The following is a 17033-nucleotide window of genomic DNA, read 5'->3' on the forward strand; positions in this document are numbered from 1 at the left end:
TATTACACAAGGTCAGGCTAAGGCTGGCCTCCGAGTGAAGCTGAGTGACTAGAGAGCATTGTATATCATGTGTCACGCCCGCGCCATACTGGCTCTTCCCCCTCCCCAAATAACTTCGTCTATGGGTGCCTCAGGCATACAGCAGGATGTTATTCTAAAATTGTTGTGAATGATGATCTGATGACTGAGTGTCCTGTGGTCCAGGTCCAGGGGAATCCCCCTCCCCCAGTAAATAAGCCTGCTGCTTCTAAAAAGATTGGGAGTTGGGCCAGAACTCACCCATACTCCACATGTCGATGGGCGTGCCGTAGGGCAGGCCGAGGATGACCTCAGGGCTGCGGTAGAAGCGCGACTGGATGTAGGTATAGACGCGCGCGTGCGTGTAGCACGAGCTGCCGAAGTCAATCACCTTGATGGAGGAACTGCCTCGCGCCTTCAGCAGGATGTTCTCCTGAAAACGACAAACAACCACTTGAATGCTCATGAACATGATTATAAATCACCGTTTCTTTTGATTTTAAAGAACGACTGTGAGATAACTATTAGAATCGCCATTACATACGGAAAGTAAAACGTGTATTAATTAAAGACAAGCAAAACTTCGTGAACCCCAATATAACGTGAATGTGCTAGTGTCATGGGCAGTCACTACATTAGAGGCGTATTTAATGTGCCAAATTGTCAAGCCGACTTCATGAGCATCATGGTATTCTGAACGTACAGTCAATTGCAATTTATCAAGTTAGTAAAATGTGGGCCAATATTTGACCATTCTTAACACCACAAAAATTAAATGTCGTAACTCGTAAGGTAGAGTAGATGAGCATATTCTTACAGGTTTCAAGTCGCAGTGTATGATGTTCTCAGCCTCAAGCAGCCGCAGACAGCGCAGCAGCGAGCTGGCGAACCGCCGGATGAGGGACAGGCTGAACCCCTGGTAGTTGTTCTTCTTTATCAATTCGTACAGGTTTATGCTGGAATATTAAAGGTCAACTTTAGTAACTCATTTGTAGCTTTGGTGTAACTGATGGCTTTTGGCTATGTAAATGGGTAAACAATAAACATTATATTTTGTCCAGGAAATTGAGATTATCATTATCAACATCATCATCAGATTATGTGCTGAGTGAGTTTTTGTCACATCTTGCCGTAAAATTGCTAAGATTTCTAGGTAGTCGAATAACATTACCAGCATTGTTTGCTAAGAGCTTTGTTTCGATCTCATAAAAACCTCATACTACCTCTGTTAACAGAACACATTGGCAATATTAACTCACCTCATCAGCTCGAAGCTGATGCACAAATGATTCCTGAAGTAGAAGTAGTCGAGCATGTGTATGACGTTGTGCGTCTGCTCCCGGTCTTTGAGCCGCAGGTGGTCCAGCACCCGCACCTCCACCAGCGCCTGGTGGTGGAACCGCTTCTTGTTCCTGATGATCTTGATGGCCACCTGGTTGCCCGTCCTGTGGTCCATCGCCCTTATGACCTGGCCAAATGAGCCCTTCCCTATCACCTCTAGTATCTCGTACCTGTACGCTATGTGGTCGTGGATTTGCTGTAAAGTTAAAATTTGAGTTAGATGTTACTGCAACACTTATTGTATCCTTTACCTAGTAGCACCCTAACCCCGCGTTTCATTTGATTTGATGTTAAAAACGATCAAAACGCTCAAAATTTGAGGCATTTTGAGCGTTTTTATCGTTTTTAACATCAAATGGGGTTAGAGTCATTTCATGTCTTCCAGTTACAAAATACATAAGTATATCGTTATGGGCAAGCGGTATTCACACGTACCGGCTTATATTTCAGACATTTCGCCGCCAGCAATCCGGTAACGGATTCCTGATTATGGTGTAAATTACTTTGCGTAGAAAAGTTGTAAAGTGATGAGCTTTGCATTCATTTAATTTAAATAATTTGAAGTTAAATGGCTTTAATTGCGGAAAATTTGATTTCATTACAGCTACCGCTCCTCTTCGTCTATTTAAGTATAAGTAATTGGAAACCTCACATGATACAAAATTGGTTTAATTTGAGCTAAAGGTCAATATATTTATCTACATATTATTACGAGTAACTATTTATTATAAAGGTGACTATGGTAGACTACAGCATTGAAGACGCTCCGGTTCAACTGGTGAATATCAGTAAATAAATTTTAAAGCTGATTAATAAATTAGAGACAGAATTCTGCTTTGGCTGTTTTGCTCTTCCATGTGATAGTGCAAACGAAGGTCTATTATTTGTAACCAACTTTAGCTGTCTAACAATCTAGCACAAGACTCACTTTGGTATAGCTGCCGTTCTCGTCGTCGAAGCCGCAGTTGTTGGGCAGGTCGGCGCGCGCCTGCACCTTGTTGGCCTCCGGCCCCAGGTACCAGCGCAACCGACTACAGCTGCTATTCCCTGTAGCACAAGACTCACTTTGGTGTAGCTGCCGTTCTCATCGTCGAAACCGCAGTTATTGGGCAGGTCGACGCGCGCCTACACCTTGTTGGCCTCCAGCCCCAGGTACCAGCGCAACTGACTACAGCTGCTATTCCCTGTAGCACAAGACTCACTTTGGTGTAGCTGCCGTTCTCATCGTCGAAACCGCAGTTATTGGGCAGGTCAGTGCGCGCTTGCACCTTGTTGGCCTCCAGCCCCAGGTACCACAGCTCGGGGTACTTGCGGATCTCCGCGCGCTCCCACTCCGACAGCCGCGTGCCGTACAGCTTCAGTGCCTCTGGTGAGGTGAAAACATATTTAGAGTGTCACATACCACTGTTTATCCAATCATCATGGCCGAGCCGAAGGTTCAAACTCCAAAGTAAGTCCGTACGTTTAGTAAGTACTACCTAACTTTAACCTAATCTAGCCTAAGGTGCTAATGGCTCATATTATGTGTCAATTTTTTTAATCCTACTTTTCTTTTTCTTAATTTAACTGCGTATCCCAAATGAGATTAAGCGTATCGTTCGGGACTCCTGATAATAACTGTGGGTTGGTTGTGGTTTTATTACCTCTGTGGTAAATAACTGCCCAGCCACACCGAAGTTATATCAGCGTGTGGTTGGGCATTTGTCCTTAAGGCCGAAAGTGCCGAAACACATACATAAGCGTTGCGGCATCGCACCGCCAAAATCAGCGGCAAAATCAGTCCAAACTCATAATGAAATCCAAAGAACTCTGCCGAATTCAGCATTACGGTTAATGTGTTTCGGCCCTTATAGAACAAACCATAAAATTTATGCATTATATTATGTATTGTATAATATTTTTGTACGTATTAACTATTAATATAATTATCTACTGCTCGATAAACAATGATCTTAATTAAAATCGCCGTCAGCTCCACACGATCGCAATATCACAAATGCCAATTAACAGAGCTTGTTCGCTTGTTGCTCAGTTTCGATTCGGATTATTAAAACATATTTGATCCGTGAAAACAATCGCAATACGCTGCGAGGCGCCCCGGGAGCCCGGGTCAAGGGCAGGCCGGGACTCGCCACACAGAATACGCACAAGCAGAAAGCAACATACAATAACTTACAACTTTATAGTAATTAATATTTCAGCGTTGAAAAGTCAGAAAACTGCAGCGAATAATAAGCAATACGAGTAACCTTCTGTCTCTATCTTTTTTGTACTCGCAGTGTCATATTAAGCTACTGTGACAAAATTTACTAATATAAAACACGACGCGCGACGCTATGAAAACTGTAAACTGTATGTTTTAACTGTGTAATATACAAAAAATTTAAGAAGGTAATTCTTCAAACTTTTATGCTTCAAAGTCAACACCCGGTAGACGGTGGAGCCGGACAAAACATGCGGCTTTTTTACTTTTTACGTGGTCTGCGTCAGACAGTAACTTGAATGTACTTTGTAGAATGCCGAAAACAACAAAGAAAGTTCGTTGACATGTAGTTTGGGCATTGTTGCTTTACCGCGAATAGTGCTCCCTCATGATTTTAAATAAATTACAAAAAATATACTTCAGTAACTTCTACTACTGTATAGAAGCCGCTATGTTACAATATAGAACCAGTGCTTATTTAGTTATTCTCTGGGGAAATCCAAGAAAACACTTCATCTGACGATATACCTAATAGTCCTCGTCGATCGATGAGTTGGCCAACATGTTGGATCCCGTAATTTTCCAAATACTTTCAAAGCGACAGCTATAGAAATTAATTTGTATAGGCAACATGAAACTCTATTCAAAAACATTAACATTAACGTGGAAAATTAAAAACGTCCTCCCGAGTCCCGAAGCTGCTGTAAGGCCTGTAAGTAGGCCAGTGCCTGCCGTAAATCTCTATAAACGCTTCACTTAAAATATTGCCGTGTAAAAATTTTAGGCGCTCATCTTTATAGAGCTTCGGATACTTTGTATTTTGTTCTCCGCGATTTTATACGAGGCAATAGAAATCGCTTAGGACCTATGCCTATGCCATTTCCACGATAAAAAGTAGTCAATGTTTTTCCCCGTGCTCTACTCTCAAACTGTGAATTGCATAAAAAATCGGTTGCACAGTAATTTTAAAGAACTGAGGATATTAAAACATAGAGGAAATGCCTTTGTTTGACAGTACGTATGTAGTACAATGAATTCTTCCGCAGATAGAAGGTTTGTTAATGTCTAAATTCTTTTGAAAAATAAAATGCAATAATTACTAAGTAAAAATAATAACACCTACTAGTAACATAAAAAGCAATATTATCTATGAACTGCGGCACCTATTAAAAGTGCAACCTACAAAAGTCCTCAATTAGTCTGGTAAAATGCATTTATAATGCCTTAGTAACGGTATTGACATATCTGCAGCAGGAGGCATCAGATTGGCGGCGCGCCAGAAATCATTTCCGTCGATGGAGTAACTTGTTAATGAAATTAGGGTGCTCCGGCTTGATGCTCGATGATGCAGGGCTTCGCCTCAACCGTGTCACGGACGAGTGGATGACATGCATCTTCGGTGGAAAATATTTTTAATATTTTAATTAAGAGACACGAGAGTGCTTTTAGCCAAGTTGCTGCTCGCTGTTGTGCTCGCTCGGTCACACTGTGTATGTTATTTCGCATTGATTTAAAAAAGAATATATTATATTTAAAAAATAACTGGACCCATTTTTTTGACACTTGGAATAGAAGTCACTTGAAAAATAAGCCACAGATATATATATATATATATATATATATATATATATATATATATATATATATATATATTGCGACATCTTTATATTGATCGAAAGTTGTAAAGGAAAATCTCCCCGCTTGCTGTCGCAGGAGGCAGTGGCTTGAACGTAGGCGCAGGGCGCTTTAAATTTTATAATATGCCACACCACCTACGAGACTCTTCACAAGAATGTTCAAACACCTATTTTAGAACTAGAAATAAGCCGCACACATATTTGATGGTTATTTAATTTTAAGTTCATAAAGGTATTGACATAAACTTCATAACCATATATTTCTGTCAAACTATGGTTAAATCATTGAATCTCTCTGTACCTAATAATTCTAGAACGGTATAATATTCTATTCTGTAATCACTAATCACACACATATCACAAAATAGAACATTTCTAGAATTTAATACATCAATGGTTTAGTGAGTACATCGTGCATCGAGAGGATCGTTATACTAACACGTTGCATACCTTCCTGTATCGTACACAGGAGAGGCAGACATTTCGGGCCGATCTTGTGCCTCCCCTTTTCCCCCTCCCCCTCGCCGTTTGCTCTTGACCCAAATCCCGGCACGGGCCGCGGCATCGGGGTGACAATTCATCAGGACGTCTGAAGTAACATTATAGGCGGATGAGTTTGAACGAGCTAAATTTAGAAACTGCTGGTTTGATATGATCAATAAAATCTTAAGATATTTGTACCGTGTATAACTTTTCAAGGTCTGCTTGACTTTGATGGCATATTGGAAAAGTTACATGACAAAGAGGGTGGACTTTGAAGATTTGTGCGTAAATATCTTTTTTTATAAAAAGGATATTGAATCGTTTGATTTGTGATATTTTTCCACGTTGGGCAGTTTTATTTAGGAAGGCTGACTGCGAGTCTGAAGCCGTAGCACGTCGGCGCTACGAAACTATTGTTCTACGCGATATATCACGAATAAAGTCGCAGGTAACAGCTCTACTGTAATTGAATTATGTATTTCCGGTGTGTATTATTAGATCTATTAGATCTGTTTGTACACTTGAAATTTTTAGGTATGTTTGGAAGCCGAAGAAAAAAAGCACTTTGTGGTATATCGATTTTCGTCATAAAATATTGCAAGGTCACTCATTGGCTTTCTTTTGCAGGTTGCAGGTTTTGGCATGACAAACTAAACTTGTTTATTTATAATTACATATTACTCGCCAAAGGTTTTATTATAATGATTTTACTGTGTACACAACACAACTTGTGTGACAATGAAATAAACTTTTTGTAATTTTTATGTTCCTTAATAAAGTCTTTACTTTTTTGTTTCAATTTCGACGACGCCATTAGCCAATTGATTTGATTTTTTCTTACCTTAGCTATTTGCGTAGGTAACGTCTCCAAACTGCTTAGCTTGAGACAAGTTACTTTTATACTTTCTTTTAACGCATAAAAATAATAATGAGGTTGGAAGCCACTCCTAAGTGATCTTACAGAAATTTATTCATAAGTAGAGCCTACGTAACTTATACGGTATTTATACGGTATGTCAAGTCCAACCGAAAAATCACCACTTACATTGACATTAGTCTTTAAATAACCGAACCTAATCAAGAAGTCTCTCCGTCATCATATTATGAATAAATTTTTCTAATAGTGTCACCCATTTAAAATCATGCTAAAGTACGTCTCACATTGCTAGATACTATATTTACTCACACGGGATAAGTAACCCGAGTGGTTAACTGCCGCACTTAGAGTGGAACATTAATTACTTAAATGTAATTAATTCAAAATTTTGACATAATTCCCATACATTATCTGTCAAACTCTCCATTAAATTGAAGGTTAATCATAATTAAATGTCTCTGAGTACGGCGGATAGAGTTGTGAATGTGCCATATAGTCATAATGTGTGTGTATGTTCAACTCTTGCTAATGCAATATCGGTTAGAAACTGGTGACCTGTTAAGTGCCTCCGGCGTTTTAGTAAACGAGAGAGCACTTAGTTTGCGCTCGTTATATCCAACTAAATGGTTAATGAAATAGTTGGTAGTTGGTACTCAAGGGCAATATGATTTCGAAAGTAAGAATAAATAGCGAGCTTTTGAATAAAAGATCTTCATTCCACAAACTTGATATTATTAGTAGCTCATTAGTGGCAATTACACATTATGGCTCTAATTATATAAGTCAGTGCGGACGCGTGGTTTGGCGGCTTCACCGCAAAATCACAAGCAATTGTATGTAAATGACAGTGCGACCGCACCGCTATTTAAATAAATCGTAATGCTGGGTTTCCATGCTTGCCAAGGCTTGGCAAGCATCCACAAGGCACAAGCGTCTACAAATCTCGCTCGGCATCTGGAAGTCGTTTACACGCTTGTGAATGCGTCAGTGTATTACGTACTGTATCCAAGCAAGCGCTCTTTGATCTGTGTCGAAAAACCGACACTACAACTACATCGGATACAAGCGCAGTGCCGTAAATAGGGCGGTGCCACCGGTGCCCAGGCACAGGGCGTAGACTCTGGGGTTCGCAAGAATGGCCAGACCAGAGAGATCCTTATTTTTCGAATTGCTCCGGATAAGTTCCCGCTGCGCCCCCGGCCCCAGAGATGTTTCCCAATGTAGTAAAATAATATCTACAGACGAAAATATTATAACCTCCTCCTTTTTGGAAGTCGGTTAAAAAACAAAGGTGCAGTTATATAGAAGCTCGCACTGTTCGCAAAAAAGGCTATTTACGGCACTGTACAAGCGTCCACAAGCTCACGCAACCCAAGCCAGATACTCTCTTTACACGCTTGTGCTTGTGAACGCTGGCCAAGCCATGGCAAGCATGGAAACGCAGCATTAGACATTTGCTTGTGATCTTGCGGTGTAGCAGCTAAACCGCACGTTGGCGGACGCATATATAAATCCAGCCTATAATTTTAGACACTTGCTTCCATTGTAACTTGAGCCGTAATGAGGTAGACGCGATGGAGACGTTTCTCGCCCACGTACGACTCTACATTTAAGCCTGCGATGCATTGGCTACTTTAATTTGTCATGGAAAAGAGTTATTCTTTCTAATTAAGATACTTTTGACAACATACAAAAGACAAGGGTAATGCTTGGTTATTTGCAATTTAATTATAGTCTGATAGCTCTAGGCATTGGAAACATCCGAGATCATTCATAACCATAAAACTAGCGCAAGGCTTAATAAACTGTAATAGCGTGTTTATTACTACAGTAACGACGAACGTTAACAGTCAGTAATATCGGGCCTAGACTCCTCACAAAGAGCGTTTTAAGGGCAAACATAAATATTTTTATTATGTGTGTCACCTCCTTTTTGCGTGCGGTAGGGAATGTAAAATGTTATTTTTCGAATATTTCTTTAATAATATTCGAAAATATTTAAATAATAACATTCCCTAGCGCGCGGAGAATTCTCAAGAGCGACTTCTAGCGTGCCGTGACTCTAATAGCTTGGTATGTAACGGGAAGACTAGCTTAACGAGGCTTTCGCACATGGCTCCTGGCTCCTGCCGAGTTATACATATTATTATGCTGTGGCAATAGATATCGCGTCTCATCGGTTTCTATGAGTTTGTATGAAATTCCCTCCGTAGTTAGCGACATCAAGTTTTCATAAAAATTTATAGAAACATGTAGCTGCGATATTTTAAAACTACTGCTGCATACTGTCGGGTTCGAAATACCTCTAGGTGTTGTCCGTACCTGAGGGCGTGAGCTGCGTGCCCCTGGGCGAGGGCAGCTGCGCGTTGTCGTTGTCGTCGCGCGGCGGGCTGGCGGCGGCGCCCTCCGCATTGTTGTTCGCCGGCCCCCGCCCCTCGCCGCCCGCGCCCTCCAGCTGCAACTGACAAACGTAAGGTTAGATACGCCACTGAGATGAGGGAGGAGGGTAGAAATTAGACCATAAGAATGTTAATAATTAATAATGCTAAATTGCACAACGCAATGTTATTGAGAGGTACAACATTATTATCAGTTAGATATAGTTCAAGATATCATAGATAGTTCAAGGTCAGAAAGACGAGAAATTGATGACTTGAAATACGGAGTGCTCGCTATTTCAATTTAAAACTTCTAGAAAATTCTGTTGATGAGCGTATGAGAGCTTCATTTTAATTTTAAATTAAATCTCAACAAAACGAAAGTCTCGACCCCGTCAAAAAATTTCCGCATTAATTTCGATGAAATTTTAAGACCCTTCTACTATATCGCATGTATTATTGGAGTGTAGAACTCTGAAGAAGAATGTTATTTTCATCACAGCATTAGCTTTCAGTTCGAATCGAAACTAAGCCTGTGATTAAATATTACTCTTACCGACACAATTTCGTACACCAACGAAGATAAGGTACAACAACTTATTTTATTATCACTGCAAATAAAATAGTCAAAATTCGTTAATATACATATTAAAGTAGATATATATAAATATAACGTAAAGAATTATTAACGTATGAAATTAGTGAATATAAAATTGATCATAATAATAATTATTTTCTATTCCAAAATAAAAATAGCATCTAATTTGTTTCTAAATTAACCTAATGTCTGAGCTATCATCGGCTAACGACCTAAAATTAGTTTACCTTCGCGACTCAGCATAATGTAAATCTGATTTTGTCGAAAATAACGTAAACCGAGCGTAAATAGGTTTTAGGGCTCACGTAACGAAGTCTAGGACATTTATAAACTTATTTGAACCACGCGAAGACGCGACTTGAAATTTCACGTTATTTGACATTTTAGAATAATATGTATGCTACTGTATCTATAATATATGTAAATAAAAATGAATCCATAAATCCCTTGGTCACGACTCACGACATCACGCGTAAGCGGCTGGACCAATTTTGCTGAAATTTGAAATAGAGATACTTTGAGTCCCAGAAAAGGCCATACTTGGATACATTTTGTCCCGGAAAAATGTACGGTAACTGCACAATATACTTTTATTATTTGCGCGTAAAATATTAAATCGATTTTGATGAATTTTGATTAATGGAGATACTTTGAGTCTCAGAAAAGGACAAAGGATACTTTTTGTCCCGAAAAATGTACGGTTCCCGCACAATAAACTTTTATGATTTTCGCCCAAACTATTCAATCTATTTTGATGAAATTTGCTATGGACTATGGAGATACTTTGAGTCTCGGGAAACAAGTAATACTTTTTGTCCCGAAAAATGTAGGGTTCCCGCACAATTAACTCTTATGATTTTAGCCTAAACTATTTAATCTACTTTGATGAAATGGGCGAAATACTTTATATGGCAAAACAATGTTTGCCGGGACAGCTAGTAATTAATAATATTAATCTGTTCATCAAAGCTAGAAGCTATTGAAAGTATATCAACTGATAGAATTCACACCTTGTCATGTGTATTCAACACAAAAATTCGACACTATACGTAGAATTATTTTGGGTTGAATTATTTCTTAGTTTATATTGGGCAAGTCAAAAGAAAAATCATGTTCTCATAAATAAAATATATGCTATTCGCGCGAAACAAAGAAAAGCGAGACTCCTTGGAAGTTTTTTGTGAAATCTGAGGGCAAAAGAGGTTCGATATCCAAAGGGCCTTGTGAGATCTCCGAAGCCCTTGACGAGGGGGGAAACGCGGGGGGAGGGGGCAGTCTACATGTGACGTCACGGGGGGGAGACGCTTAACAGGTATTGCTAAATATTTAATGCGAAAAAAGGGGCTTCGCTGGCCTAGACATGATTCCTGGATTTCGACCACATTGTAAACTTTACCGTATCTCAGACCTTTTTCATATGAATATTTATCAACCATTCCTAAACATATTGCGTCGTTTCAGTATAGAAGATAGATTGAGATTATGCAGCGCTCATAGCTTCAGTATAGAAGATAGATTGAGATTTTGCAGTGTCCATACTTTCAAACCATTTTACTATTAAGGTACAAGTTGGAAGCCGGCTACATGCAGTTGCAGCAGACGACGTGTCGTCGCGACACTACTGGTTTCTATGTATTTCTATGAATAAGTGTCGCTAGCTTCGTGTCGCTAGCTGCGGAGGGTATTTCATAGAATTAATACTGTATAAAAAGCAGTAGTGTCGTTGCGACACGTCGTCTGCGGTTGCTTTATGTCGCCCGCTGCCAACTGGCACCTTTATAAATGCGAAAATTGGGTCTCCCTGACAGTCTGTCTGCTATTACCCTAATACATCGACGAAACAGTTTTTTTTTTAATTTTTATGCTGAGCCACGGCCCACGAAAATCTGCAGTCGGAAAGATTGACGGTTTTCCGTAATATACGATTTCCTTCATACGGAGTTGGGCAACATCTAAATAGTATCCTGTATACTAGATGTTGCCCAACTCCGTATGAAGGAAATTGTAACTAAACAAAGTGATATTTATACTTTCGGATGTGTATAAGTGGCCATTATAGAGTTCACTGTAAAAGTAGCAACGCTGAAAGAATAACTTTTTTTATTTTGTATAAGCCCTTGCCCTGCAAAACAAAAAAAATTTGCTCTTTCAGCGCAACTACTTTAAAAGTGAAGCTAAGGGATACACAGCCCAAAGTATCTTATACTTTGTTTAAATCCTGTATAACTAAACTAAAGTTTAACTAAAGATTTTTCACTACTTTTATAAAAGACTGCTGATTTTCTGATGATGATGATGATGCTTATACGTCTCTATATATTGAAACGTGACAGAGAAGTGATTATCGGAAAACACTTTTCCCACAATTTGATACACAATATTCTCTATCAATATTATATTACAATAACGTATTTTATGATTGCGAAATATCTTGTCTTCGGTTGTAAAAACTATTTTTGTGAGTGTTATTAGTTTTTCTGTATCTAAGGGGCAATTTATACTAGCGCAGAGTCGAAGCGCATCGCAGCGAATTATCAAAACTGAACATATAATTAACAAATTCAACCATATGGGGGCGACTAACCCTAAATTGTCGATTTAATAATTCATTTTAATACTTGAAAAAAAGTCCCGAATTGTTTCATTTTCTAAACATAGATACTACATTATATTTCCGAGGATTCGACCTAGCGAAAACACGATATCTAAAAATTTCAAAATCGGTATTACAAATATGTATTTAAATATTATTATACCATCACCATCAGTAATGCGAGGATGATCTCATGTGTAAGTGAGAATCGCCATTATTCGCTGTGGTGGGAATATTTTCACCGTTGGCGGTTAATATAGCCGTTTAATTTGGAGCGCTGTGGAATACAAATTGCTCATATTTTGGCGTATGTCTTGCTCACAGTTGCTCAGCAAATGCTATAATATGTGACGGAAATTATTAGTTTCAAGATCAACAGCAGCAAGCAGGCGTCACTTATGGTATTTCAATAAAAACATCTGCGCTTCTAATAAAATTAGTCATAATTCGCTTAGATATACAGTGTGTAACAAAAATAAGTGATAATACTTTAGGGTGTGTACGTGTTCCTTGTAAAGAGTTCACAGTGAAAGTAGCAGCTCTGAAAGACGAAATCTTTTTTTCACTTTTGTATGGGCATGGGGCCGAGCGTCACGAGTTTCCCCATACAAAAGTGAAAAAAAATGTTGATCTTTCAGCGCTGCTACCTTCACAGTGAACTCTCTACAAGGAACACGTACACACCCTTAATTATTATCACTTATTTTTGTTACAGGGGTATACATAACTAGACGTCCCGCGCGGCTTCGCCCGCGTAAATTAGGAATTTTACAGAAACCGTACATTTACCCATAAAAAATATTTACCGCGTTTTTCCCACATTTTCCTGAGTTTCTTCGGTCGTATTAGTCTTAGCGTGATAATTTAATATAACCTATAGTCTTACTCGATAAATGATCTATCTAACACTGAGATAAGTTTTTAAATCGGACCTGTAGTTCCTGAGATTGACGCGTTCAAGCAAACATACTCATCAGGTTTATAATATTAGATAGTTATAGAGTTTTTTTTATTATCGCTTGACAAACTCGAGTCTCGATCTAAAAGACTATGAAATGGTATAATATGGTAGTGATGATGATGATGATGATGATGATGAATGTAATTTGCATAGTAGCATATGCTTTCTGTTCTTAAAACAACGCCGAAACTCCCAAACCTGTATCTATAAAAAATCAGGAGTTCTCTCAGCACCTTCCGAACCACGGTATACCAGGTATACATCGGTGCAAAATCTTACTTGTTGGTAGCATATGCTTAGAATAGTTCTCACGAAACCGAAGTCACCACATGTTTCCCTATAAGTTTTGAGGAGTTCCCTCGATTACTTATGGATCCTTCATCAGATCATCACTTTTGTGAATATAATACCAAATTGGGATGACACCCTATATACCAAAAGAAAAGTTTTGAAAATCGGTTAACAAACGGCGGAGTAATCGTTGAATATAAGAAAACGAACATAACACCTCCCCCATTTTGAAAGTCGGTTAAAATTATAGCCTATGTGTTATTCTGATGTATAAGCTATATTATTGTAAAGTTCCATTAAAATCCGTTCAGTAGTTTTTGCGTGAAAGAGTAACAAACATCCATACATCCACACATCCATACATCCAAACAAACTTTCGCCTTTATAATATTAGTAGGATATAATTATGTGCTTTGCTGTATATATATTATGATCCCAGACGTATTGAGCTATTCATTCCTCTGGACTAAACCGACTTTGTGATGTTGCGAGAACTGTGTGTGCTAACTGCTAGGGTAACCATAATATGGATATTTGAAGACTTACTTCATTCGGAAAATTATACTGTATACACTATCCACAACGGATTCAAATGCCTGAGTTTTGCTCTACATATTATTATGTGCCTAACATACTCGAAGCAAAGCATTTTCCTCTACGCCAGTACTAATTACATATTTAGTTTATTTTAAAACAACTAAAATATTTTCGAAACTGGTGTACACTTATTAGAATTACACTTAGCTTTAATTGTGTCCGGTACAAGATTGTCGGCACCCAGAGACATAATGATGATAAGACTTCAATTACAATTTAATTCATGAAGTCCCAAGCGGCCACATTCGGCCGCGATAACAATAGATAAGCTATTGTGTCTCCTTTTTCCACGATCGATGGGTGAATAATACCTAAGTTTGGCACATAACGTATGGAGCTTAAGTAAAAAAAATCATTTTAATCTACCTAGTCAACGTATTATAAATGTAATAAACGTTAAAATAGGAATTTCCTTTGCCAGATACAAATATGAACGTTAAGTATTTATTACACGACGTGAGCGCTAATATGCTTGACCTTCTCACAAGTAATTATGCTATTATTCCATCATTATACCATACAAGTTAATATGCATTACTAGCGGTATAAAACCAACGGAAAAAATACAAAGGTAGAATGTAACTTACTGTATGGTTTTATCAGAGTGACCGGAAAACCACTCTATAATAATATTAAACATTCGATTATTATATTGACAATATAATAGCATAAACCAGCTTTATTTGCCCCACTTCTTGTTTTATGATACTTCACGAGAAAGTAACATAATATTACGCGGCAAAAGTAGTTTCTTTTTCGTCTAAAATTCGGCGAATGCGGTCCAGCTGTTTAGACGTGGATTTAGATATCTGTCTATACTCTAGAGTCTAGATAGGGAGGTATAATATTGCTATAGTTAACGCATATCTAGTACATAATTATTATGATTGTTTGTAGTCTCACCCAGAATAATTACTGTCGGACGGATTTTGTAACTACTCAAAAATATCCACAAAATTCGCGTAAACCTAAGTCAAAAGAAATCATTATCCTACTAAGGGCTCCCACACAAAATTGCGAATTTGCATCGCATCGCATCGCAATGTCATTTTTTAGTATGAGTTTAGTTGCCGATTTTCGCGATGCGATGCGAATTCGCAGTTTTGTGTGGGAGCCCTTAGATCTAATATCTACGAGATAGCGGGCTAGACCACGCCGAGCAGCCAGTATTCAATGATCATCTATTAGGATGTGTCAGGTCTAGCCCCGCCGGAGCCGCTGTCGGGTGCTAGTCCGACAGCGTCCATTAATCTTCCCCGCTCTTGATTTCTCGATTCTTATACACCTAGCTTTATGTATCACTTCGCTGAATCATGCTATGAAGTCCTTTTACCCGACTGCTAGAAGTTTATTATGGAGAAAACACAGATTACTAAATAGTAAATACGTAAGCGAAATTGTGTCCGTTTGTATGTTAGCTTTCGCGTCTATACGCGATAACCGATTTGTATATAGTTTGCTTAAAATTAGTCTCGGCTTATCTTTTTTGCACACGAAATTTTGCACAATCGAAGTTTCGGGCCACTACTAGTGTATTTATATTTTTCGGTGCCTTCTAGAGCAAAATCATGGCGCATTTCAAGTTTTAACTTGCCAGGTAAAGATATTAAATATTAATCTTAATCGCAATTCGCAGGAGAGAAGCAGAATAGCCGTTTACAATCATACTATTGTTTGTTTATTTACCTCACAAAAACGATTTGGGACTGACACATCTCGGTTCAGTTTCCAAACACCGCAGAATTGGTTAAGTAATTAGCATACTACGAGACAGCGACGAGATAATTAGAGTCAGACATAATATTATACGCAGCGCATGACTAGGTCTGCTGTTTGTGTCTATCCAGGCTCAAGTGACTTTTTAAGTGTCCTGTGTCAGACACAGACAAAAAGATCTTGTATAGTTCACTGTATAAATATTTCATTAGTAAGGAAGAATACGATAAACACTAAATTTCACATAAGTATTTGACATTAGTTCTAGCATCCTATAAACGAAATACGCGTCAACCCAATGCGGAATGCAGACTTCTTGTATGCATTCTGCATAAGTCTGCATGAAAGCAATAGACGTGAAGATGCACTTGGCACACGGGGACACTCACGGTGCGCTGCGGAGCCGCCGTGTCGACCCCCATGGCTGTCAGGTCCAGTTCAGACGCCGCGCGCCGCGAGCCCGCGCCCGCCCGCTACACCCATCCTCGGGAGGGTTACTGAATACTGAGGTGGCGGCTAGGGTGGTGGATCGAGGATTTGTCGATACAATGTCACTTGCGTCTGGGAGATATGGTACTTGTTAATGTTGAATGTTTATGTAGAGTTTAATACAAGATGTTTTTCCTTGTCGTACTATTTGAATTATTTATACCATTTCTTGTGGTTTACATATTTTATGCACATAAAAAGTGTGTGGCCACGCACATCGATAGTGATTCTGATCTGAAAGTTTATAATATTTAACCTAATATTGAGGTTTAATGCAGTAACTGAAATGGATTTGCTTTGTTCTTAACTTTTCTTTAAGCTGACTTATTATAGACTTTGTAACGCTTTACGATTAAATATTAGTGATCAGGGCGAGCGAAGCGAGCCTTAGTAGATTCCACAATGTTTACATTTTGTAATACACTTTACGGAAAAACTATCACGCCTATTGATTTGTGCTTAAACATAGTAATTTTGATTTATATGTGGATGTGGTATCACCAGTCTGTCAAGGTGTGACGACGCGAGCCCTCACAAAGCTCGGCTTTTAGCTAGGAATTAGTGAGTTGATTATCTTATCTCATCACAATGCAGCAGACTGCAGAAACAAGACAAAAATTATCGATATCGACATCATTCCACATCACTAAAGCACTCGAGCTGCGCGCGCCGCTGCTTCAGCTCGCAGCCTCACACCGATATCTCGTCGCTGCAATACATTTCAGACCTTCCCCTATGGCCCCACGGCTCAAATTCCTCCGCCCTCGTCCCGTAGTTTTCGGTTGTTTGGTCCAAGTTAGGGACGTACCACTGATTCTATATTCTGCTCCAAATGTCAAGTAAATCTAAAA

The 17033-nt window shown here is 38.9% G+C and overlaps 1 protein-coding gene across 2 annotated transcripts in view; it reads right to left on the reverse strand.

Moving 5' to 3' along the window:
* LOC121736320 (dual specificity tyrosine-phosphorylation-regulated kinase 2) overlaps positions 1-16162 on the reverse strand; it is a 32650-nt gene extending 16488 nt beyond the window's left edge. The window contains exons 1-6 of one of the 2 annotated variants that reach the window (XM_042127553.1): positions 16083-16162; positions 8882-9014; positions 2562-2725; positions 1278-1555; positions 836-974; positions 280-451 (exon numbers count right to left, since the gene is read on the reverse strand). In XM_042127553.1, the coding sequence (XP_041983487.1) occupies positions 280-451; positions 836-974; positions 1278-1555; positions 2562-2725; positions 8882-9014; positions 16083-16115 (919 nt within the window). In that variant the 5' untranslated portion in view covers positions 16116-16162. Of the gene's footprint in view, positions 1-279; positions 452-835; positions 975-1277; positions 1556-2561; positions 2726-8881; positions 9021-16082 lie in introns of both variants that reach the window. The other variant, XM_042127465.1, reaches the window with a different exon arrangement.
* Between the last annotated feature and the right edge of the window lie 871 nt (positions 16163-17033).

The sequence above is a fragment of the Aricia agestis genome, chromosome 1 (assembly GCF_905147365.1).
Source record: "Aricia agestis chromosome 1, ilAriAges1.1, whole genome shotgun sequence".
In the NCBI taxonomy this organism is placed as follows: domain Eukaryota; kingdom Metazoa; phylum Arthropoda; class Insecta; order Lepidoptera; family Lycaenidae; genus Aricia; species Aricia agestis.